We start from the raw sequence: 24,584 nt of genomic DNA on the forward strand, positions 1-24,584 counted from the left end.
TTAAAAAATATTTTATTTTTTATGCTCTCCACAGGTTATAATAATCTATGTATTGTTGCTAACGTGGAATGTATGTGTATAGATACACACACATATCTGCAGTTACAAAGAAAATTCAAGCTTTATCTTACCAAACATGAAGTTTCATGTTGTATTTTCATTTTAATTATAACCTCCACCATCTTATTGAGAAGCCAGGCAGAAAGGGACCTGGGGGTACTAATTGACAGGAAGCTCAACATGAGCCAACAGTGTGCCCAGGTGGCCAAGAAGGCCAATGGGATCTTGTCCTGTATCAAAAACAGCGTGGCCAGCAGGAGCAGGGAAGTGATCCTTCCCCTGTACTCTGCGTTGGTGAGGCCACACCTTGAGTATTGTGTTCAGTTCTGGGCCCCTCAGTTCAGAAAGGATATTGAGGTGCTGGAGCGGGTCCAGAGAAGAGCAACAAGGCTGGTGAAGGGACTGGAGCATAAGTCCTATGGGGAGAGGCTGAGGGAGCTGGGGTTGTTTAGCCTGGAGAAGAGGAGGCTCAGAGGTGACCTCATCACCGTCTATAACTACCTGAAGGGAAGTTCTAGCCAGGTGGGGGTTGGTCTCTTCTCTCAGGCACTCAACAATAGGACAAGGGGACACGGGCTTAAGCTCCGCCAGGGGAAATTTAAGTTGGATATCAGGAGAAAATTCTTTACAGAGAGAGTAATCAGGCATTGGAATGGGCTGCCCAGAGAGGTGGTGGATTCACCATCCCTGGAGATTTTTAAATGCAGATTGGACATGGCACTGAGTGCCATGATCTAGTAAATGGACTGGATTTGGGCCAAGGGTTGGACTCGATGATCTCGGAGGTCTTTTCCAACCCAATCGATTCTATGATTCTATGATTCTAAGTCTGATTATATCTTATACCTCTACAAATGCAAGACAGTACATAGGAGTTGTTTGGGTAGTTAGTATCTGCTTTATCTTAAGAACTCATTTTTTTAAATTTGGACCAATAGAATTTAATTATTCTGTTCATTTGGAAGAGAAACTATACCTCTTTTTATTGCTGTCATAAAATCTTAACTAACATTTAAATACATTGATCCAACTGTGATTACACATATATGAACGTATATGATTGTAAGCATGTCTTGAAGGGCATTGAATCACTATAATTAGACATTTAATAGTTTTTATTAGGAACACGTCACATGTAATGGAAGAGAATATGTCTTTTAGATGAAGTATTTTGTCTTTTAGTACTTACTGCTGAATGCCAAGACCCAGCAGTTGTATACCTGGTGGTGCTAGTACTCAAAATTCTAGCTAAAAAATGTGTTTGCATGTTACTGAAGAATTATCTCCATCATACTTGACAGTCTGTAGTCCTGTTAAATGGTATGTGTGAACTGTTATCTGAACTAAAGTTTGTAGGATGTTGCAAATGTTACAATGGCTATAGAATATTACAAGATTATCTTGTATTTAAAGGATTTTAAAGATGTTCTGTTAAACATAGTAATTGTACAATAACTCGAGTAGAGACAGAAAAATGAAATACAGTGGAAATTATTTAGTTTACACTATAATACAAAATCTTAATCTGGAACACAGAAACTCAGTCATAAAGATGTTTTTTGTTTTGTTTTGTTTTTCTGAAAAGAGCTTTTAAACCAAAAAATTAGGCTTTAAAATGTTGAATGTTGCTGGCGAGCAAGCTATTTCCTTGTCAAAACAGTCAAAATTCAAAGCTGACTTTTTTACCACTAGATCAGACTATGATTGCTGTCATACAAATGGATTTTTTGGGTTTTATTTTTCAGGTCTTGCCTTTACTGCAAAACCATTTGTCATGTTGAACCAGTTTCAGGGAGAGAAGATGAACAGAAGATAGTTCACAAAACATTATTGAAGTTTTTCTTTGATTTAGTAAAAGCTGAAGTAGAGTTTCTGAAAAAAAGGTGAGGTTTGTAGGATAATACTTTCTTATTTTTCACAATTTCACATGCGTTTCCTTACCTACAGCAGCTTATATCCTGATTTTTGTATATCCCTAATAAGATACTGTTCTACAGAGATGGCAGGTTAGCATTTCCTTTTATATTTCTCAGTTCTTAGTTTGTTTATTGTAATTTGTATAGATATTTTCTAATCATATTTTAAGGCCTCTTACTTTTCTGAGCCTGTTATTTCACTATATTACAAGTTTCTGTAAGCACTTAATGTTGCTCATGTTGTATTTTTAGCTTTGCAGTGCTTCAGTATTCATCCTTTAAGGTAGACAAGCAGCATTTTGAACATACTGATTTTTATGTGTTTTTTTTTTTTTACATTCAATTAACTTATCTTCCTATTATCTTAGGGAGACAATTGTCTTTCCTTGGTTTATGAAGTATAAAAGAAGTCTTGGTTTTTCTCTGCCTTTATATAGTAAAGGTGCCCTTTACTTTATGTAAATATTGGCACAATATTCCCCCAATCTAACAGTAATAGTCGTCATTATGGTACTTATTATTCAGAAACTGTGTCTGATCTTTCCATATTTAAAAATTGCCAAACCTGTGTGTGTTTTGACAGAAGACAAGGTTTCTGTCTGGCAACTGTAGTAAAAAAGCAGCATAAAGCTTCAGTTTTTTTCCCTTTTTTTTTTTTACAGTTTGGTTGAAGGGATCAATTCACAGCATCAGCAAGTCATGCCACAGACAGTTCTTTTGAAGATATTTTGGCTGGGAAGCGAAGCCTCAGTGCTTTTTACCAAACACATAAATATTCTAGCAGATTGGGTCATACTTTCCCACAGAGAATTGAACAGAAAAAATGATGTGAGTATGAATTTTATACTTTAAAATAATGAAGACTGACATTTTTTTTTAAAGACATTCTTTGTTCATTCTTTTGTGAGGAATTATATGTAAGTATCACAGCTGCTTGTTATAGCTGCCTTTTGTTGTGAAGCATGCTGGTTTTTGCTCCACTAAAGGAAATGAATTGATCCGTAAGATTCTCATATAGATGTGTAGAGAAGAAACGAGTCATGAGTAGTTTGTTGGCTACATTCAGATGTTCACATGCCCTTACCAGCAGGTATTACTGTAGTTATTAGGGACACCAGCTTAACACATCCTGTCAAACAATATGGTGTAACGAAAGAGGTGATTATCTTATTTTACAGTGGTAGGATTCAGGAAATGTTTGAAAGAGAAACCTAACAAAACTAATACCTTTTTGCTATTTTCTACAGACATACATTATTTTACTCTAATAAATGCCCTTTTTCTTCCCAGTTTTTTTCTTCCCAAGTCTTTTAGTTTCATTTTGTATCTTCCCTAGGACTTTTCATAAAAATGGAATTGAAGGCAACTTAATTGCTGTTCTGTGACCTGCTGACCAGCAGGACATTGACCTGAAAGATACTGAGTGTCCTCTATACCACCTCTTTCTTTTCAGAAGCAAGAGGCCTTGTAAAACATCTTTGACTTCTAGATTCTCACATAAAATAAAAACTTAACTGCTGTCTCTGCATTCTCTTTTAAATTATTGTGAAAGCACAGAATAAATAGATACTTCATTCACTTTTTCAATACCATAACAGAACAATAGAAAATCAAGTATTCTGGAGAAAAAAAGCACTTTCAATATAATACCTAGTAGTTCTTCATTATGTTATGAAGGCAAAAAGATTAAACGTAATGAAAGCTTCACGCATCTTACCTAGACAGACCTCCTACCTTTTTTGAGGGCTATCAAAGCAAAACATTTTTAAACAGTTCTCCTTTTTATCCTTGGTCAGGATATTTTAAAAGTGCCTAAAATTAGGCTTCTGTACTCATATTTATATTTAAACAACCTACCTTTTCGAAGTTACTGAGCACCAAGCAGGCGTACGTGCAATTGGTGTCAGCGGCCATTCTGTTTCTTTGGAAAATGAGAGTGCTTTCATATTTTTCCTGGTGTTGAATCCACACTTTAGGTGTAGGCACCATTTGCTTTTTTTCTGCTATTCCTTCTTTTGACAAGTTCCAGCACTGTAAGTCATACCTTTTTCATAAACCTTTCTTTGCATTGTCAGAGTAATCACTTGTGTCAGACTGTATATACGAAAAATAAGCTTAAAGGAAAGAATAAAACATAGCATAAAACACAGACACCTACCTCTTGTTTAGATTGTTTGCTTTATATACATATGTAAGAACTGTGGTTTCAGCACAAAACCCAGATGCCTGTTGCTTTCTCACTTTGATCTTATGCACTGTAATGTACAATATCCCTGCAGATATGAAGTCTAGCTTTAAAAAGAAGCTTGTTGCCTCATAATATCTTTAGAGGTTTTATGTTATTTCTAAGAGCCTTATTTATATATTGCACTGCAGTTTCTTTTCCATTACATTTTTTGGCAAAGATAAACTCTAAACCAAAATACCATATTTTTATAATCCAACTTGTCATTATCTCTTCCTTAACTCTCAGTCTTATTATACTGGTTTTCTGTATACTCAGAGACTCCTTTTAAAATTCCATTACATAGTTTGAAAGGTCATTTGGAAAGCCAAAAGAGCAGATCCTTCCCAGCTGTGCAGGCAGAATTATGTTTTCTCCTTCCTTTTTTTATCATTTTAGAGATGCATAAATAAATCCACAGTATTTCTGTGTCATTAAATGTAGCTTACAGAGTGCAAAATTTTCCTTCAGTTTGAGAGTGTGAGTCATTGTTACCAGTTTTGGTTTTTAAAAGCTGTGCCTTTAAGAGGCAACACCTTGACTTAGGGCCATTCAGAAAGCTAATTAAAAGGAATGTGAATATTGTTACTATCTGCATGGTCACCGAAATTATGTGGTTTGTAGCAAAGTTTAAAGGGGTAACCATGTTTCCCAGTATGTTAGCTTGTGAGAAGAAACAACCATGCCAATTGTGGTATACCAGACTTAGATGCAGTTCTTCAGTGAAAATACCTGTAAATAGAAACAGATGAATAATTTAACTAAATTCTTTCTTGGGACATATCTAACATAATCTTTTCTAAGTGTTAAAAGTGGGCAATTATTAATTTTTTTAGTTTTTTAGAATCTGATTCTCTCTTTTGTGATTCAAAGAGATTGCAACAAATAAGCACTTGAGTGCAGGGAAAATATTTGTTTCTTCTAGTGCTGATTTGTGGCAAAATTATGTTTTATGTATGTGTGTATGTAAACACACCTTGTGAAAAGAGCAATCAAAAAAAAAAAGGAAAACAAAGAATGAGGGACTGTAAAGAGTTACGTATATGAATGTGTTTACTTTCCAATGTTAGACAGAATTTGCAGTATCATAAAAGTACCAGAATAAAATTTGTGACAGGAAATTGGATGCCCTTATGATCGCTGGATTAATCTGTTGGTACAACTTGGAGGAATTAAGCTGAAACACTATTTTTATAGTTTAAAGTGCATTGCTGAAGAACATGGAAGTTTTTCCATCACTTGAGCTTTTCAAATCAATTATTGAATATAATTTTAATATACATAATGTTTATTATTTGCTGTATTATTTAAACAGGCTTGATGCAGGAATTCCTGGTCAAAGTTCCTTGAATCAAATTTGTCAGTTCAGTTTTAGAATTTAGAAGGGAATGTGTATATTGCTTATAGCACTTGGAGTAGCATTGCATGGCTTTTCACAATGTCACAGATGGTATCAGAAGTGCTTTTCATCCCTGAAAATGCTGTTTTGTTTTTTTTTAAAGAACTGTCTTATGTAGCCTGACAAAGAAGTGAAAAAGGCATTCATTTTGGTTTTTAGTTGCATATTATGAATTTGTGTGGTGTAAATTTGCAGACGTAAATGTCTTTCTAGTCTGATCACTTCCGGTGGCTTTTATGGAAGTATGGCATTTTTGGAGTACTGCATTTACATCACATGAAAAAGAACACAAAGAACAGTTCTAAAATAACTCTGTAATTCAAAATAAAAAAGTTAATATTAATTTTCCTCTAACTTAAAAGCTTTCCTATTAGCACTTTTATGTGTACTAAAAGAAATGGTGAAACTTCTGCCACTGTAGCACTGTACTTGACTTGGCAAACCATTAAATGGAACAGCAATGTAGTTATTGGGAAAGACAAACACTATAACTTCGAACGTGCTCTCTTCCTCCTCCTCATCCTTCCACCAGCTTTTATTGCTGAGCACAATGTTTAGAAGGCCTTTGGTCATTTTGGGTCAGCTGTGCCAGCTGTGGCCTCTCCTAGTTTCTTGTTGGAGGGGCAGAGTGAGAAAAAGGCCTTGTCACTGTCATACATGGTAGCAAATTTCATGTTTAATGGAAATGCTCTGGTTTTTTTCCTTTTTAATATTGAATGTGTTTTCATTGCTATTTTGGTATTGTTTTGTGGTTGAAAATATTTTTAATATGTCAATATTTAAATATTTTTAGAACATATGATCCTTTCAGTAAATTAGAGCAATTTCCCCCTCATTTGTAGCATAGGACCATTTATTTCAAAATATTAAGAAACTCTTGGTTTGTCCTACTTTTTTTTTACCAAAATCAGTCAACCAAGCCTACAGTTGGCAGTATCTGGTTTGTCTCATTAGCATGCAGACATACTTATCTAGGCACATATAGCTGCAACTAGTATATCAACTACATTTTATATGCAGCTATATATCTGACTGAGAAAAATTATTAATACTTGCAGTATTAACAGACATTATTTCAGTATTCTGCCTCAAGGTCTACTTTCACCCCACTATTTTCTTGAAAGTATTTAATAAAGGAATTAATTAAGACTGTGATTTAGAAACAAGAAAGAGAATGTAAATACTTGTGCATTACATCTGTATCTACCTCAGATTATATCTCTATCTCATTGATCCTGTCACTTAACCTCTGTTAAAATTGTGCTTATTTGCTGCATTTGTGAAATTTATTTCCTACAGAGAACTATTGATGGAATTAAATTATTCACCTAGTATTTTGCTTTGGGGTCCAGTGATAAGAGGTATGGATACTTAAGGAAAATTTAAATGCACTTCGGATATTTTAAATTGTTCTTCAGTTTCTGTTCCTGAATCCTTAGAAGATAGGGAGTAATGTACCCTTCTAAATATCTAAATTTTAGTTGAAAAAAGCTATTTTCAGATTTTTAACGTCCATATCAGTGTTCTAAGGGATTTTTAATTGTGAGATTGCACAGTTCATCTAGAATAAAGTATTATGACACAGTAAAGCAAGGGGCAAACCAAATCAAGTAGAGCTTAACAGAGTAAGAGGAAGTATGACTGGAAGCAATCTGGGAGATCACATTTCTAACCGATTTTGTCTGGCCACTTCTTAAAAACCTTCAGTGATGGAGGTTATGCTGCCACCCCACACCATGTTTATTTGTAGTTGTGTTTCTTCCTTTTCTTTTGAATAACTACTAACTATAGGGACAGTATTTATGTAGGTTTTTTGACAAATTACTTTATAATCTTTTTATTATAAAACTCATTTATGTCAGAGTCTCTGTTGCTCTTACATGTGTCTGTTTGACTTGCATTCAGACTGATTTTGGTGCTTTTCAGCTCCTGAGGGAGTCCTATTAAATTATTTTAAACCAACCTTGAACATACTTTTCTTCTTAAAGGAGTATCAGAACAAACCATTGACTCAGTTGTGTGTACCTATTCAGTTCAATTTCCCTCTTAACCAAAATTGTCTAGTTTCAACTACTCATTCTGTTTCACTAGATGCCATATGTCAGCTGGTGCTCTAGTATAGCAGCAGTGATTTTTTTGGTAGAGCCTTAGGCAGGTGTCTCTGGTCAAATGAATTTTGTGTATTCCTACTATGGTGCATGTATTCTTCCAAGTTGTGCTTTCATAAATAACTAAGTTTTCTGTGTTTGTACATGTGGTCAGAGGAATAACTTACTTCAGAGTCATTGCATAAAGTATTTCTGCATGGCACAGAAAAGTATTCAGTAGACAGATATGACTTCACTTTGCACAGACTAACTCAGACACTAGAAACACTGCTTTACCTAAGCAGTACTGATTAAGTTCTCACATGGGTGAACAAATGCTTCATCTATCTCATAGTAGTGTCTGGATAGCATACTAAATTCCTGTATATTATCTTGATGCCTCCTTAAGAAAATACACTTAGGCTTTTTATTTACACATGACCATTTTATGCCATGGGGAGAAAATGGTGAGGCTAATACCCAAGGGGAGAAAATGGTGAGGCTAATACCCAAAGGTATGTGTTTTTTTCAAAATTCGCACCTGCTAGTCTCTTTGGAAAGAAGAGTTTCCTTTTGCAGAGTGGCTGCCAAAGATTTTTCTGTGCAGGACACTAACACCTTGCACCGTTTTCCCTTTCGGCACAGACATACATAGTTAGGCACAAAAGGAGCTTTAATTTCATGGTGAAATCTTTAGGAAAAGAGAATCGTAATAGAGCAGGGAAAAGAAGATCCTCGTATTGTCAAATACTAGGTTAACTGGAATAAGTCCAGTACCTGAAATCTTACGGTTAAACAAAACCTAACTTAAAAAGAAATCACATAATTGTACTGGTAAGCTTTGATCCCATTTTGCATATTGTTTTAGACAGGATGTTTTCAAATAACTTGTTTCTCTCCAGTGCGAAATCTTAATTAGTGTGGCATCCGTGACGTTAATTGTGTTGACCTGGCTGCAACAGCTAGCTTTTGAGCAGAAAAAGAAAGGCCAGTGAAGGAATGACATGGCAACAGAGTAGGCTTTTATCTAAAGATATCCTCTTTATCATAGACCATGTTATTGCTGGTACATTATCAGTGTGAATTTGTTATACAGTACAGGTCTATAGATACTCTCTGTTTTTTTCCATTTAGGCTTTCAGATGTGAAATTGCTGGTCTATTAACTGCCATTCTTGGAACTGTAGTGGAGTACTGGATCATCTCAGGTTTTCTTATGGACAGAAACGTGTTTCATCAAATAGCTGATGATTTGGCAGAGTACCTTGCCATTTCGTGTGATGGTGAGTGTAGCAAAGTCTCTCAAAAGTCTTCTAACCAGGTACACTAAATCCTAACTAAAAGCCTTGGTTTACCTTCACGTTATTTTTTACGTCCTGTTGCAGCTGTGTACTGTGATAGTGTGTGCATATGCAGGAAAGTGTTTTATTGTCTGTCTCTTGGTGTCAAGCGAAGACCAAAGAGAACAGGCTTTCGTATTAAAATCCCTCTAAATAAATCTCATTAAGTATTAATGTGAAAGCAAAACTGCACAGTGTGAGGAAGAAAAAAAATCTTTGGAGCTCTCTTGTCAGTGTAGGAAAAGCTTTAAGCATATCATAGTAAAACTTAAATACAGAGAAGCACTTGGAGACACCTTACTTAACTCAGGCCAGTTTTGTCACTTCAGAAAACCAATAGTTTGCTAAAGACACTTCAGGTTTAAGTACGAAAGCTACCCTGAACTCTGTGACTCCTACAGGCTGGAAGTGAAACATTTCAATGTCTCATTCCAAATCCTTAGAATTAATAGACTTTATCTGGGGAGTGGGGGAAAATTCCATTGAGTCCTATGAATGACTGTTGTTCCCCCTCATTAAATATACTGGTTAAAAAGAAATGTCACGACTCAAGTAACTGTTATCATCTAATATGTAATGTTGGTTGAGGTGTCTGTAATTTTAGCAACTAGGGGTTGCAGAACTCAAAAGACAAAAAAAATAATTTCAAGAAAAATACTTAATTATTTTAGTTTCATTTTCAAACTTAATTCCCACCCCCACTCCCTCTACTGTCTCCATTGAAGAAATATGGATATTGTGGTTTCAGTCATCATTTTCTGTAGTAACAGGTGTATGTAGGCTTCATATAAGTGTATCTGCCTTCTACCTGGGTACTTGAGAACTATCCTGAAAAAAAATTAAACTAAAATCTTAGTCTTGGGACAAATATTTCCACTCCACTCTTACAGAAAGCAAATTATCAGAACTGTTATAGCCTGCCTTGCATCTTAGAAGGCCAAATCAGATGGAACTTTGTAGTATTTAAATCAATGGAGCTTTTAGTTTGTACTGCTATTGCCACCTCTCCAACAGATTTTCTAGCTGTCCTAGCATAAGGAGAATCTTAGTTATATATTTCTTACTTTCCTATACACAAATGGAAAACAAGAACAGCATTCACAGTCTATTTATAAAGAATAAAGATTCTTTGACCTCTGCTACTTGGTACAATGCACAGCACTTAAAGCAAAATTGTTGCAGAGTTCTTCTAAATTCAGTTGCTCCTACAGTAGAAAACATCTGTACTCTCAAAACTTATGTTTTGATTGAGTCTACAGATCACTTAATTTATGAGCACTTCTTAGCAGAACAGAATATTTCCTCAATGCAGTAAAGACTTCCTTCCTCATAGCAGATATTCATCTCCACCTGTTTCACTTGTTATTTTGACAAAATTATTTTGCTAGAATCAAAATAGAAATTCATATCACCATAAGAAAAATCAGTCATTCTCTCTTGTTTTCCAAAAAAAAGAGAGGTAGGCCAGACATATGCCAGATATATATTAAGAAATATAAAGATATATAATTTCTTCCTCCACTGAGTGGTTTTATTTTTTTAAACAGTGTAAGCTATTTGATACATCTGAATGGGGTTGCAATTTGCTTACAGTCACTTCTAATGTAGAACTTGTAGGTCACCCTGCATTACTTGGAGACTTACTGTTATTGTGTTGCAACTCTTATCTGAACTTGTGTCACTTAAATATTTAGAAGGTGATCACTTGCATAATTTCACAAATAAATAATTTTATTCTCAAAATAAAGGTGTAACTTTTATAAGAGTATATTGAGAGCATTTTAAAAACTGATGCATAAAAACTGATGCTTTGTCTTCTAACACACAGTAAATGTAGTAGCTGGTCATTATCTTAGATGATGGATAAAATGTTTTTTAATGTGATTATTTTTAGTAATTCTTCTGGAGAATAGCTTCTAAATCTGGAGGAAAAAAGTCTGGAAGAGCTATATTTCTAGATAACTAGATGTTTTAGATTTTTGCATTCTCATTTAAATATTCACTTTATGTTTCCCCTCCCCATTGCTTTTATCCAGATTTTTCTATATGTGAATTAAAAATGTTTATTTGTGCCATACCATCCCTCTGGCTTCAAATGTTTGTCGCAGAAGCAATTTTAAAACACATGTGTTTACAGAGGAATATAGCTGTTCCTACAGAACCTCTTTCTCTTCAGAAAATAGTAAGTAACTCTTCTACTCCTTAATAACTTTTCAGACTTCAAAATTTGACAAGTAATTGGATTCATAAAAGTCTCAAAAATATTTTTTCTTTGTGGTCTAAGGTCATGCTTTTTGCATGCATTGTCTTCCATGTGTTCCACTGCATATAAATTTCTCTTTGCCTAAGATCTAGGTCTGGAACAATGGTAAGATTTTTCTTGCCAGAGAATTTGTCACACCTGATTAATTTGTTTACATGCAGTTAACTTGAAAGTCAAACAATGAAACAACAGTGAACACAATAAAAGCTTTTAAAAATAATCTCTGATGTAAATAGTTTATTGCAATGCTACATTTATAATTAAGGAAAATGCCAAATAGTGTGATTTTTCTGGGCTACCTTTTCCTTCTGGTTTTTTTAAGAGGTGACAGTCTATTATTCTGCTGTGTCCAGGCATTTGTTACATACAAGATTTTATGATTTTGAACCACATTGTATTCCTGTGAATTTTTCCTCTTAAAAATTTTCTTCTACTTACAAACCTTTGCCTGCCTTCAAATCACAATTTGTGATAGTTTGTAAGGACATAAATGATGAAAACTGTGAAAGAAATTCTTAAAACCATGACAGCTGGCAGGTTGCAGGCAAATCAGGGTGATCACACGATAATGACATGCCCTAACTTAGAGCGTCATTTCAGTAATCTTAGTACCAATGCCTAAACAGAATATGGAATCCGTAACTGTTTCACTCTTTCTCTATGTCCTAAAATTCTACAGTTAGAGTCACAGAAAAACAAATTTACATCTTCATACATACACCATACATAAGTTTTCTTGAATTTTACTGGAGTTTATTGTCAACAGAGGTCACTGTTTATTAATACAGTATGTTTAAACAGAGCTCAAACAAAAGACTCAGAATTTTAAAAATAAACCAACTGTATATCTAATATTTAAGTATATAGCCAACACATATGCAGCAGGATTGCTATTTTTAGTATTGCCATGACTACTGATCACTCTCTACAACTACTGAAATGTAAATTTTTATAGTGCTTGAAACAAGTTCATGTGCTTTTTGTGGCTTTCCTTAGTATTACTATGTCTCCTTTCTTATTCCATACAATAAAAATTAGCTATCATCCAGTTCTGTGAGTTCTTCTCATACAGCATCTTATCAGCTGGGCTTTTCTATGGGTTCAATGAGTGACATCCTACTCTCTGGTGGTAAGTGTGCAGTGAAGGCACAAGTGAGGTGTCCCTCACCCACAGCACATTGCCTGCAGAATCTAGAGTGATCTTAAGTAATCTAAATACTAAAAGCCTTCCATAATGCCTTTTTTCAGATATAGTCATTATGTTTTCATTTAATGAATCCCCTCACTGGACTTTTTCCTATGTTTCTGTCAAACTGCAGAAACTTAGATGAATTTTTTAAATGAGCTATATAAGTAAGTTTGAAGCTCTGTGTTACTGGAAAGAAGCTAACATATCTAGAACACCCAACACTATCTTAATAATGAAAGAGCACTAAGAGATCACTAGCTTATTTTCTTTAATTGCTCAAAGACTTAGTCCAACCCTTCATCTTAGAAGAGGTGAAGGAGCGGAATGAGTATTTCTTTAGCAAATTGTTCCCTGGGTTGGGAGCAGGAAGTTTATAAATTCTTTCATTAAATACATGAAAATCAATTAATTGTACTCCACTCTTATGTCCAGCTAAAGTGATCCAAATTTTCTCAGCTACCAGAAGCCCAACAGAGAGGTCTAGAATTTCCCAGTTTCTGTCTCAGACACAAGCCACTCACCTCTGAGGCCAGTGTAAAGAGTGAATTACAAGAATATCAAAAGGGATTGCAAAAGACAGCTTTAAACTATCTATATGTACAATCATTTAGTGATCAGATTTTTTAAAACTTAGATGCAGCAAGCTGTGGGTCATAGATGACTGCTTTGCATCAAGAACAACAAAAGAAAATTACTTCGTTCTAAAAATACTACTTCTGCAACAGGTCTGTTCCTATTTGCCTGCTTTGAGAGAGATAGCATTGCATGAGACAAAGATACACAAAGCAAAGAAAAAGAAAATAGGGCAACAGCCATGCCCTGAGTCTCAAAGGGCATTACAGATGCTAAATGGCGATAAGCAGAACCAAGTCAAAGTGCTGCCTGATCTACCGTAAGTAATACCTATAACATCACCAGTTTTATTCTGCTTTGGGGGACAGCTTCTGACCTGACACATTTCTTGAACTTTATATGACCTGTTTTGTTGTCTACAAATTACTGCAACTGACAGAAAACTCCATTGTAAACCTGTAACACCTCTGGGCTGGGGTTTCCCCCTTTCCCTTTGATCGTCAGTTTCAGTGTATATGCAGACTGATGTAGTTGTATTTGCCCAATATTAAATTTATAGGGTACATAGAGAAGTTGAACTGTTCATACAATTACCTTTAAAGAAAGTTTAATTATGGGCAATGGAATTTTATTACTGTTTTAAATAGTTATAATTAAAGGACATAGAAATTATGTAATTAAGACATTTTAGAAATTACACTGAAGTGGATAGATCTAAGTATGCTATATATAAAAATTTAAAAACATTAAGTATATGTACATTATCTTAAAACATGAAATAGCGATTTTAAACCTGTCCCTTTTGCTCTCTTTTCAGAAACCTAACCTTTAAGAAGCTTACAGCAAAAGCAGAAGCTCAGACTGCACACACCAAGGAGAATTGCTATCTTTTGGCTGAAGAGGTATACAAGAGAAATATTAAAGGTATTCTATATATCTAATATATGTTAAGAACTTTAAAATGGTTAGAATTGACAGTTTCAGGTTTAAAAACTTATCCTGATGAATGCTGAACTAAAGTGATGGCTTATGCCCAAGAATTATTTTCTTATAGTTCATGTTTGGAATTATATATATGGTGCAATAAAGTTGCCTTCTTCATTACCCTCCTCCCAGATATTAAATAAAATGTACAGCTTGTGTGAGCATATTCCAGTCTTGCCTGCCTTACTTTGCTAATCCACCTCAACCTGTGCTTGGTAGGATCAACGTCTTCTGATTTGAAAGTATAATTCAGTCTTCATCTCTGAGTCTTAGACATTTTGTGAACAAAGACTGAGGAGTATGCTATGTTACATAGCTGTGTTAAGCATATGGACCGTTTTCTTCCAGGCATTCAGCCCAGACTGTGAAAGGCATTTGGCTTTTGTCTTAGCTATACTGGAACTCAAGTACCTAAGGAATAAAACAGCATTGCAGTAATTCATTTGTTTCCTCCTTATTACACAATTGCTTGAACAGAATTACTTTCTGGAACTACTTTTTGTCATCTTCATCATAAGAAATTTACCTGTGACTATATTAATATGACACCAAAGAGAAGGGTCAGAAAAAAACCTGGCAAAAGCAAGCTGGGATTGTTCAAACAATAAAAACAGAATTGTAGCAAAACACTGAAGGATAAAAGGAAACCTCACGTCCTTTTGTTATATAAGAGAGCTTCAGTAACAGAGCCAGACCATACATTTTAAAAATTGGTTCCCTTTCTCTTTATTGCTTTTGCAAGTAAAATTGGTGTGAATTATTATGTGCTGACTTCTACAAAGAGAAGTGAGCTGAAGGACTGGGAGGGGGGAACAAACCCTGCTTGTTTTCTGTTCTTCGTCTGCCAAAATTGTAAGTAGTGTCTTCTGCTGAAAGAATGAGTATGGAGCTGACAGATTTACATAGTGAAGGTATTAATATAACAAAATGTTCCATGTAAATCTTATCACAAAGGTTGAGAGATTTAGCCTGAGATATTTTGAATTTCTCAGATGTTTGGTGCATCATCTTTCACCTAGCATCAGGATTTTCTTCTTGCTCTTAGTCAAACCTAATCAATTATTGAAAGCAAAAGAGCATTTAGAACGGGTCTGAAGTTTTTATTATGCAGAAACTAATGGTGTCTTTATGTATAAGCATCAGCTCTCAGTTGCTTGTTGTTTAATTTTTCACACTTATTTCAGCTTATTACTAGTGCTAGAGATTTTTTCCAGAGGATTTTCTTATTTTTATTATTATTACTATTTCTCTCTTTTTTCCCTCCCTCACTGCTGTAGCCAAGTCAGACAGCCTATTGAGAAACAGCAAACCATCTGTTAACGGATTTGAAGTTCTGAATTATACTTGAGTGTGTAGAGGCACTCGTGCTTAGCCAGAAACATTCATTTTGAATTAAGCTATAAATGCTGTGTAAAAAGAACCATACATTTTAATGTAGGTTCATGAATAAATTTAAGGGAGGGCAACTGCACTCTAAAGTTTTATTGCTTCAAAACCTGGTATTTTTTGGTGTTCTATGATCACTTGGTGCTTTTATAGTGTGATTGAAGCTTTAAACCTTGAACTGGAGGGGAGATAATTCTTGTGTTAAACCGTTTGCAATACAATTTCATTGCTAGATCTCTGGTGGAACAGAAGCTCTGTGGGTTTTTTTTCTTAAAGGATGGTTAAAAAGGATAAAGGAAAATCTTAGTTATTATTGAGTTTTCTGGTACACAGCCAGGTCTCCTAGTTCCAGGCACTTTGATTATTTTCTTTAGTTGCTATCTTGCCTAGCCTAGTGTAATCTATTAATTTTTCATGGTAGGAGAGACAGCCCTGCATAAAGCTTGCATAAGTAACAACGTGGAGAGATTGATTCAGCTTCTCTCTTTCCCTGGAACAGACATTAATGTTAAAGGTAAGTTATTCATTTTCTCTAGAGAACTAAGAAATAAAGCCAGATAAAGAACTCTATTAATATCTGTTTGGTAATAAAGTTTGTATTTATACTACTAAAACTGTCTTTATTATTTTAAACAACACCAAATGAGGACTTTTTAGCAAACATTGAGGTAAGATGAATTTGTAACTGAAGCAAGTTTTACCATCACATTTTCTGCTGATTTTTAAAAATGCTATTTAATTTTTTTCAGATTTTTTCAGTACAATGTCTTGTTTTGAAATCACAAACTGCCACTCTAGCCATAATGAACACTAAATATTAAAGTATTTTGCTGTGTAACAAATTACGTTATTAACATTTCAGTACTACTTCTGCTGTTTTAAAACTTCCCTTGATTTATAATGCAGACTATGCTGGCTGGACGCCTTTGCATGAAGCCTGTAACCATGGCAGCACAGTGTGTGTCCGTGAAATTTTGCAGCGTTGTCCAGAGGTAGACCTGCTCAGTCAAGTGGATGGGGTGACTCCTTTGCATGATGCGCTGTCAAATGGACATGTAGAAATTGGCAAGCTCCTACTTCAGCATGGGGGTGAGTGCATTTATGCTAAACTGGTTTAGGGAAATTATCTAACTGTTCTAAATCCATGTGAAGTTCACAGCGTTTTTCTTAATAGTTGTTTTAAAATACAATGTTATTATGAAAGATTTATTTTAAAACATTTTTAAGCTGAGCTGATTTGGTTACAATAAAAATAATACTGTTTTCACAGTTATCTTGATCAGCTGAACATGAAATTAACCAGGATTTTCACATTTTTTTCCAGTATGTTGATGTTTTTATTCTGCATTTTACACCGTATGCATTGTAACTATATTCTCCATAGTCATTAATGAAGGTGCAGATTACCTAGTCGGCAAGCAAGGCTAAGGATTTTCTTTTGTTTTGATTGATTTTTACCACAATGCAAATATAATCATGTATTTCAACATAAATTTGTTCAGGATTTATGAAAATTAATGTGATGGTCTTTGAAGAACACAATTAGTTTGGTAATTAGTTTAAGAAAGGAATTTATATTGTAATCATGATAACTGCTGTTTAGGGATAATAGTGGGAGGGATGCCTTAGTTTCTAAAAAAAGATACATTGCCCCTTAGGCAGGCACACGATAATGTTTTAAACAATATTTTTTGTTCAGTGACAGGGTATTTGTATCTTGGTTTGAAGTATGTATTGTATCAATATATTTAACTTACTATATTTTTTAAAAAAACAACCAAATAAAACAACCAAAACCAAACAACTACATAGAATGGTCTTGGGTATCAACTCTTCCTTCTTTTAATTAGTTTATTAAAATGTGTGGTTTTCAGTATCTGTACCACTGAACTACTGTGTCAGCATAAACTGTGTTTTATATGCCTAGTCGATTTTTTCAATAAAAATCATTCTGTGTGTAGTCATGAGGCAGAAGAGTGCACTGTGTTGAGATGGCCTATTACTTAATTAAGGTAGAGAAACAAAATTTTGTTTCATTCTTGGCATACAACCAATATTTACAGTCTTCTCCTGCCCCCTAAAGGCTATGTCTGTTGTGCAAGTACTGGATCATAATCAGTACATTCCTCTGCAGTTCTGCCTCTGTGTTGGAGGAGCCTCAGTTCTGTGATTCCCAGGTGTTTTATATATTTACTCAACCATGTATCTGACATGCTAAGCCAATACCTGGGCTCAGTTCCATCAGTCTAAGTGATGCAACAGCCAATATTATAGTAAGCCCAGCTCCTCAATTGGAAATGGCATTGCACTGGCAGATGTACATTTTTCCTAGGCTATTGTGAAAAATTGGTAGTGGATGATCTTGTTGTCTTAGGGGAAGAGGTCTACTTGCACTTGCATTTTTCAAGGTTTTTCTGGCAGCTCTAAGGCTGCAAATATATATTATATTTGCCTTTGTCACTCTCTGAGTTATGGCCTGGTAAGTAACTAAAAAGACTGTGGTAGAAAGAATCTTACCCATTCAGTGTGAATTTACTCAGCTTAATAATTTAGAACACATCTCTTTAAAAACTTACTCCATTTTCTGTCTTTAAAAACCTTCAGCTTGCAGAAGATTTAATGATACTAAATAATCAGTAATAATACTAAAGCTTAAATCAGGGCAAAGTTAAAATTTCTACTATGGATATGTAATGCGAGGCTTTACCTTTTGTCAATGAAATGTATTTCTGAAGAAGTATTCAAGTTAAAGTGACATTACAAGTAACCCAAATTTATGTAAGTAGATTCCTGATGTGTTCATCTTTAAAAAACACCTGTAGTGTCTTAACAGCCTTCCTTTTTTCTTACTGAGGCAGCCTTTCTTAAACTTATCAGGAGATGTGTAAGCTGTTCAAATATTAATAGGTCCACTGTACTAATAAACAGGAAATACTGAAAGAATGCAGTGTAGTCTGAAAAGTAAACATGTCCCATTTACTCACTTTAATTCTATTTATTAGAGCAATTATGTTTTGCATTTCAGAAGTCTGTTAAGACCAAATTTTGAAACTCAGTTGTTGGGGAAGACTTGGATTCCCACCTCAATAGTTTATCTTGCTGCATAGCCTAAGGCAAGATTGGCCACACCATCCTGAAAAGGAAAATAAAGATCATCACAGTAACATGCCTTTAATTTGAAGTCAGTGTCAGCAAATAACCTGGTCTGTAAAGTACTTAACAGAATTTTGCAACAGTAATAACATTACATTTTTACATACTCTATGGAAGTTAACACAAAAGCTTAAACAAAATTTTACAAAGGATCTCTCTACATGTTCTAGATTGTATTGCAAATATGTAACTCATCAGCTACATCAACGTAACTTAGTATGAAAAGGAACTTAAACAGACTCCTAGCTTCTAGCAAAAACCAATCCAAAATCTTGTTTGGCTGCCAAATCAAATCTGCTGTTGTTATTAATGTTTATATTTTCCCTGCAGGACCAGTCCTTCTACAGCAAAGGAACTCCAATGGAATATTGCCACTGGATTGTGTTGAGTCAGCAGCAGTAAAGGAAGAACTTTTGAATCTTGTTCACCCAGAAGAGAGCATTGAAAGCTTTTATGAATGCATAGAACAAGAGTTTTGCAGTCAACAGAGAGAACTGTGTTTGATTTTATTTAGTAAGCTGCTGCTGAATTATTGTTCAGTTTATAATCTCTCTTCACCCTTGACTTTAACTCTCAGAGAGGTAGCTTGTTCAAATGTACTTCCAGTAATGGTTTATGGTAACTCTGAGATGAAAAACACATTTTCTGAAGATTGGTTAGTAGATACATATTTTAGAGAGCTAGAAACTTTTCAAAAGCTACCACAATTTCTTCAAGAAATATCTGGAAACATGTTTTTCTTCCCTGGAGAACAGATGAAAGTCTTGTTAGCAACTGTGGAAACTATGGTAGAAGCATATCAGCTCTTAAATCTTTATAGCAGTTAAGTTCTAAACAAGCCACATTGGCTGAATCTTGATTGCTAACCCTTGGTATTGGCCTAGCTTTTTTTCTGACAAATTTCACAGCCCTACACATGTTGGTATCTCCCACAGTGTTACTATCTTCCTCTAGCAGATCCTGGAAGTCAGAAACACTGATTCAGCACAGTTTTTTGGCAAAATTTTTCCATACTTGCCTGACAGATCTAGATGTCTGTGATCTTAGGAGGGTGCTATATCATCTGCAATGAGTTAAGCTTTGTATTTTCTGTCTTGAAAGTCTTTGTTACCTGTCTCATGCCATAGGTCACTTTGGTTTTCAGAGGTAGTGACCCTAAATTTAAACCTAGTAATTGATTGTTTCAATCCTTGAGAAAGGCTTGTGCCTACATCTTTTAATATCCTTTAATAAAGCTAATGTTATAAATATCTGTCATGAAATAAAAACATATGGAAAAGCAAATTTCTTTCATCAATTTTTGTCTTATTTATCCTTGTCTTATAAAAATTAAAATTATGTTATGTATATTAATTATGTCTTGTAAAATTCAAAACAGAAGGTACTATATCTATATTTACAGAATCAATATAGTATCATTTCCCATGTCTTTGTTTGATAGAAATGGTCACACAAAGAGGTGTGGAAAATCTTCTCACTCATCAGCACTGTGTCGCTTGTGGTCACGTTCATTTGTGCAGTGACTGCCTTAAGAAGACTGGCCCAGATACCCAGGTGATTTACAAAACTGTCAGCACTTTATGGAGTTCTTGGAATCTGGTGTTATCCTGGTGTAAGAGTGTGGCAGTTTGAGCCACATTAGAAATCCAAAATCCAATTTTCCAGGCTCCCCCCACCCCTTCCCAACAATTTATCCTAACACTGGAGAGAAACTTTCAGGCTAGAGGCTTCTGTAGGGGAAGGGGGAAGTATATACATTTATTTACACAAATAAATATACTGTACAAACTAAAAGCAACTATATATATATATATATTTACATTTTTGTCAGTCAGTCCTTTCAAGCCCCTCCTTTTAACTACTTTAGTCCAGGAGCAGCTTTTCAAGGCTGATATGTAACACAGTCTTTGCCGTGGGAGAGTTCTGGGCTCCTGAACACTCCCCCCTCACCAAGTTCCAGTTGTTTGTTGCAGTCTCTCCTCCTCATGAAGTCCAAGAAGATAGCTTTGAGTCTTTGCTCTTCTGCTGCTGTGTGATTTCTCTCTCTCATACCTCGGTTCAGAGGCTGCTGCAGTGTAGTTTAGCTTATCAAGCATCCACGTCCTGGAATCTTGATTTCTCCTCGGGTTTTCGGCTGTCTTGCATTCAGATCACGGCAAAGACATCCTCCGGGCCCCTCTCTATCGGGGTCCATCTCCAGTTCTTGCCTAGGATCCTTCTCCCTAGCAACCAAGCCCCTCCGGCCCATCCACTTGGCTCTGCTCCAGTGCTGAGCCTCGCATCCCCTCTCACTAAACAGCAAGAGGGAAAAACAGCCCTCCTCTGCAGCTTGGCTGCAAAGGCGGGGGGGGGGGGAAGAGGAAGAAGGCCTGGCTGCAGGGCCTGCCTCTCACTCTCCCACTTACCAGTTGTTTGTGAGTCGCATCCCTCACAAACATGCACTCTAACTGTCTCTAACTCTGGCCTAGGCAGAGTTAGGGGGGCCACAGGGCTCCCCTCCTCCCCCCGGAGGGAGAGAGAGGGAGCCCAGCCACACCCTGGCCTTCAACACCTACACGCAGCAGACACCCACAGCAAAACAACCAAGACAGAACTGCCAACAGCTTCCAGTGCTGTGATATATGATTTTGAGCAGAAGCGAACAACATGGATGGTGATTGGCTCTCCAGGGAACACTGCCCTGGCACCAAATCACCTCTGAGCCCCTTGAATTCTCAAGGGGGCCAATTTCAAACTATGACAAACTAAAAACAAACTTTAGGTGATGCTAGAAAGTTTAGGTCCCTGGTTTCTGGGTGGCAGTGTGTGTGGAAGGATTTGGGCAGGTTCTTATGGCATTTGACACCTCCTGTTACCTGGGACTTCACACCTGAACAGATATTCGACCCTAGCAAACTGACATGTCACTTGATGGAAGCGTGCCTTGCCTACCCCAATCAAAACCAGCAGCTTCTTGCCCTGTACTGGGATCTGGCCTATGCTTATCGAGCCACAGTTCAATACTCTCAGAAGGCTGTAGTGGAAGCAGGGACACAAACTGCAATGGAGGACACTATGGCTGAGGTAGGGACTCAAACCACAACAACTACAGTCATTGCCCCAGTAGTGAAAAAGAAGAAATGGATAAGGCAAGCTACAGGTCCATATCTGTGCCAGACATGTTAGAACTTCAATATGAGCTGGAGTCAAAGGCAGCCAAGTGGTGCCACAATTGATATTGCCAATGCGTTTTTCTCCATTCCTCTGGCAGCAGAGTGCAGGCCACAGTTTGCCTTCACCTGAAGGAGCATCCAGTATACCTGGAATCAACTGCCCCAGGGGTGGAAGCACAGCCCGATCACCTGCCATGGACTGATCCAGACTGTACTGGAACAGGGGGGAAGCTCCAGAACACCTGCAATATATTGATGATATTATTGTGTGGGGCAAAACAGCAGAAGAAGGTTTTGAGAAAGGGAGGAAAATAATCCAAAGCAAGGTAAATGGACCTGCACGAGAGATCCAGTTGTTGGGGAAAAAATGGCAGAATGGACACTGTCATGTGCCCATGGATGTAGTAAACAAAATAACATCTATAACAAGAAGGAAACACGAGCTTTCCTAGGCCTTGTGGGTTTCTGGAGGATGCACATTCCAGGTTACAGTCAGCTTGTGAGCCCCCTCTATCAAGTGACTTGGAAGAAGAACCATTTTGAGTGGGGCCTTGAGCAACAACAGGCCTTTGAGCAGATCAGACAGGAAGCAGCCCATGCAGTAGCTCTGGGGCCTGTATGAACAGGACCAGCTGTGCAAAATATCCTCTACATGGCAGCTGGGGAGCCTGGTCTCACCTGGTGCATCTGGCAGAAAACAGCAGAAGAAACCCAAAGTCGACCATTAGGGTTTTGGAGCTGGGGTTATCAAGGATCAGAAGCCCACCACACACCAACTGAAAAGGAGATATTAGCAGCCTATGAGGGGGTTCAAGGCACTTCAGAAGTTGTTAGAACAGAAGCATGACTCCTCCTGGCACCACATTTGCTCGAGCTGCACTAGATGTTCAAAGGGAATGTCCCCTCAACACATCATGCAATCAGTGCTACATGGAGCAAGTGGGTAGCTTTGATCACACAATGAGCCCAAATGGCAAAACCTAATTTCCAGGAATCCTGGAAGAGATTATGGACTGGTCAGAAGGCAGAGATTTTGGAGCATTGCCTGAAGAGGTGACTCGAGCTCAAGAAACACCACCATATAATGAGTTACCAGAAAACTAGTCAGGCTATGCTCTATTTACTGATGGATGTTGTCGTGTAGTAGGAAACCATCAGAAGTGGAAAGCTGCTGTGTGGAGTCCCACACGGCGGGTTGTCGAAGCTGCTGAAGAGAGGGTAAGTCAAGCCAGTTTGCAGAAGTGAAAGCCATCCAACTAGCCCTAAAAATTGCTGAATGAGAAAATTGGCCTGTGCTATACCTGTGTACTGACTCCTGGACAGTGGCTAACACCCTATGGGAGTGACTATAGCAATGGAAGAAGGCCAAGTGGCAACGCAGGGTAAACCCATCTATGCTGCTGCATTGTGGCAGGACATTGCTGCACAGGTGGAAGACATGACTCTGAAGGTGCGTCATGTCGATGCTCACATACCCAAAGGTTGTGCCACTGAAGAACACCAGAACAATGAGCAGGTGGATAAGGCTGCCAAGACTGGAATAGTCCAGGTAGACTTGGACTGGGAGTGGAAGCGCGAGCTATTTATAGCCCAATGGGCCCATGAAACATCAGGACACCTAGGAAGAGATGCAACATACAGATGGGCTTGTGATCGAGTGGTGGACCTGACCATGGAGGCCATCGCACAGGTTATTCATGAATGTGAAATGTGTGCGGCCATTAAGCGAGCCATGCGAGTAAAACCCTTCCAATTCCAGTCCTTCTGTAAAAGCGATTTATAATATTTTAAAAAAGAACCCTAAAAGAAAGGGTGTGGATTAATAGCTGCTTCTGAAATTGATGTTCCTTGACTAGAGGGAATAATTCCATTGATGCATCTGGCTTGCAGCACATTAAAATTTACATTTAGCCTTTCTGCAGTTATGATATATAATCTTATAGCAATCCATGGAAGATGCACAGACTGAGTTGACCTTGTAACCAGACCTTCATTACAAATGTTCTGTGTTTATTAATGACTGGTCAGTAGATTTATTTCTGTCTGTGCACTTTTAATTTTTCTCTAGTAAGAAAGCAACACCAAAAAAACCTTTGTCATATATGAAATGGACTAATAAATGTCAGTATTTCCTGTTGGAGGATGCAATGAAAGACAAGCTACATGTGTACTTTGTAAAGAATGCAAAATATACATTTAAGTTGGCAATATTGACATTTTCTTTAGTCAAGAATTAAGAATTTAAAATAATTGGGACTCAGAGAACCACCAAAAAAGAAATTCTGGTGGATCTGGAAAAGCAAATGCTTCAGAATATTCGTATATACTCATACTCCTACCATAATACACGAGTGACTGAAATGAAAGCAGGAAAATCATTATTTTGTTCTGATAAAGATAGTGATTTTGTTTATATAGCCAAAATATTCCCACAATTGTTATCATATATGTCATTTAGAAAGGGAAAAAAGAACATCAATCATTTTTAAGTTCTACTTACCCATTTAAACTAATTTCAAGTACCTCTCTCCAAGATATTGTGAAGAAAATTAGATAACATACTCTAAAAGAACATTATTAACATTGCAAAATGAAACAGTCAGAAGTTAGCAAATATGTGAATTAATATTCCACATGTAGTCCCAATTCAAATATTGTCTGTGTGCATCATCAGCCTTTAATTATATAGTGACACTGTTCTCTTCTCTAATGTTCTCTTGGTTTAAGGATCAAATACTGAAAATTTTCCTGTTATTTCCCAGTTATCACCATTTTATATGAGTTTATACATGAGTTTGATATATATTCAGTTTTATATATACTCAAGTTTGCAAACTCCATACCCTTAAAAATCTTAAG

At 36.5% G+C, this 24,584-nt stretch overlaps 1 protein-coding gene across 5 annotated transcripts in view; it reads left to right on the forward strand.

The window, feature by feature from the left end:
• The window catches only part of SLF1 (SMC5-SMC6 complex localization factor 1), a 34,499-nt gene extending 14,642 nt beyond the window's left edge, over positions 1–19,857 (forward strand). For all 5 annotated transcript variants that reach the window (XM_064643231.1, XM_064643227.1, XM_064643228.1 and 2 more), the window contains 9 exons: positions 1,806–1,943; positions 2,639–2,804; positions 8,821–8,968; positions 11,062–11,207; positions 13,203–13,369; positions 13,868–13,974; positions 15,842–15,934; positions 16,327–16,509; positions 18,904–19,857. In XM_064643231.1, the coding sequence (XP_064499301.1) occupies positions 1,806–1,943; positions 2,639–2,804; positions 8,821–8,968; positions 11,062–11,207; positions 13,203–13,369; positions 13,868–13,974; positions 15,842–15,934; positions 16,327–16,509; positions 18,904–19,400 (1,645 nt within the window). In that variant the 3' untranslated portion in view covers positions 19,401–19,857. The remainder of the gene's footprint in view (positions 1–1,805; positions 1,944–2,638; positions 2,805–8,820; positions 8,969–11,061; positions 11,208–13,202; positions 13,370–13,867; positions 13,975–15,841; positions 15,935–16,326; positions 16,510–18,903) is intronic.
• Positions 19,858–24,584: the final 4,727 nt, after the last annotated feature.

Source organism: Pseudopipra pipra, chromosome Z, assembly GCF_036250125.1.
Source record: "Pseudopipra pipra isolate bDixPip1 chromosome Z, bDixPip1.hap1, whole genome shotgun sequence".
NCBI classification, from domain to species: Eukaryota; Metazoa; Chordata; class Aves; order Passeriformes; family Pipridae; genus Pseudopipra; species Pseudopipra pipra.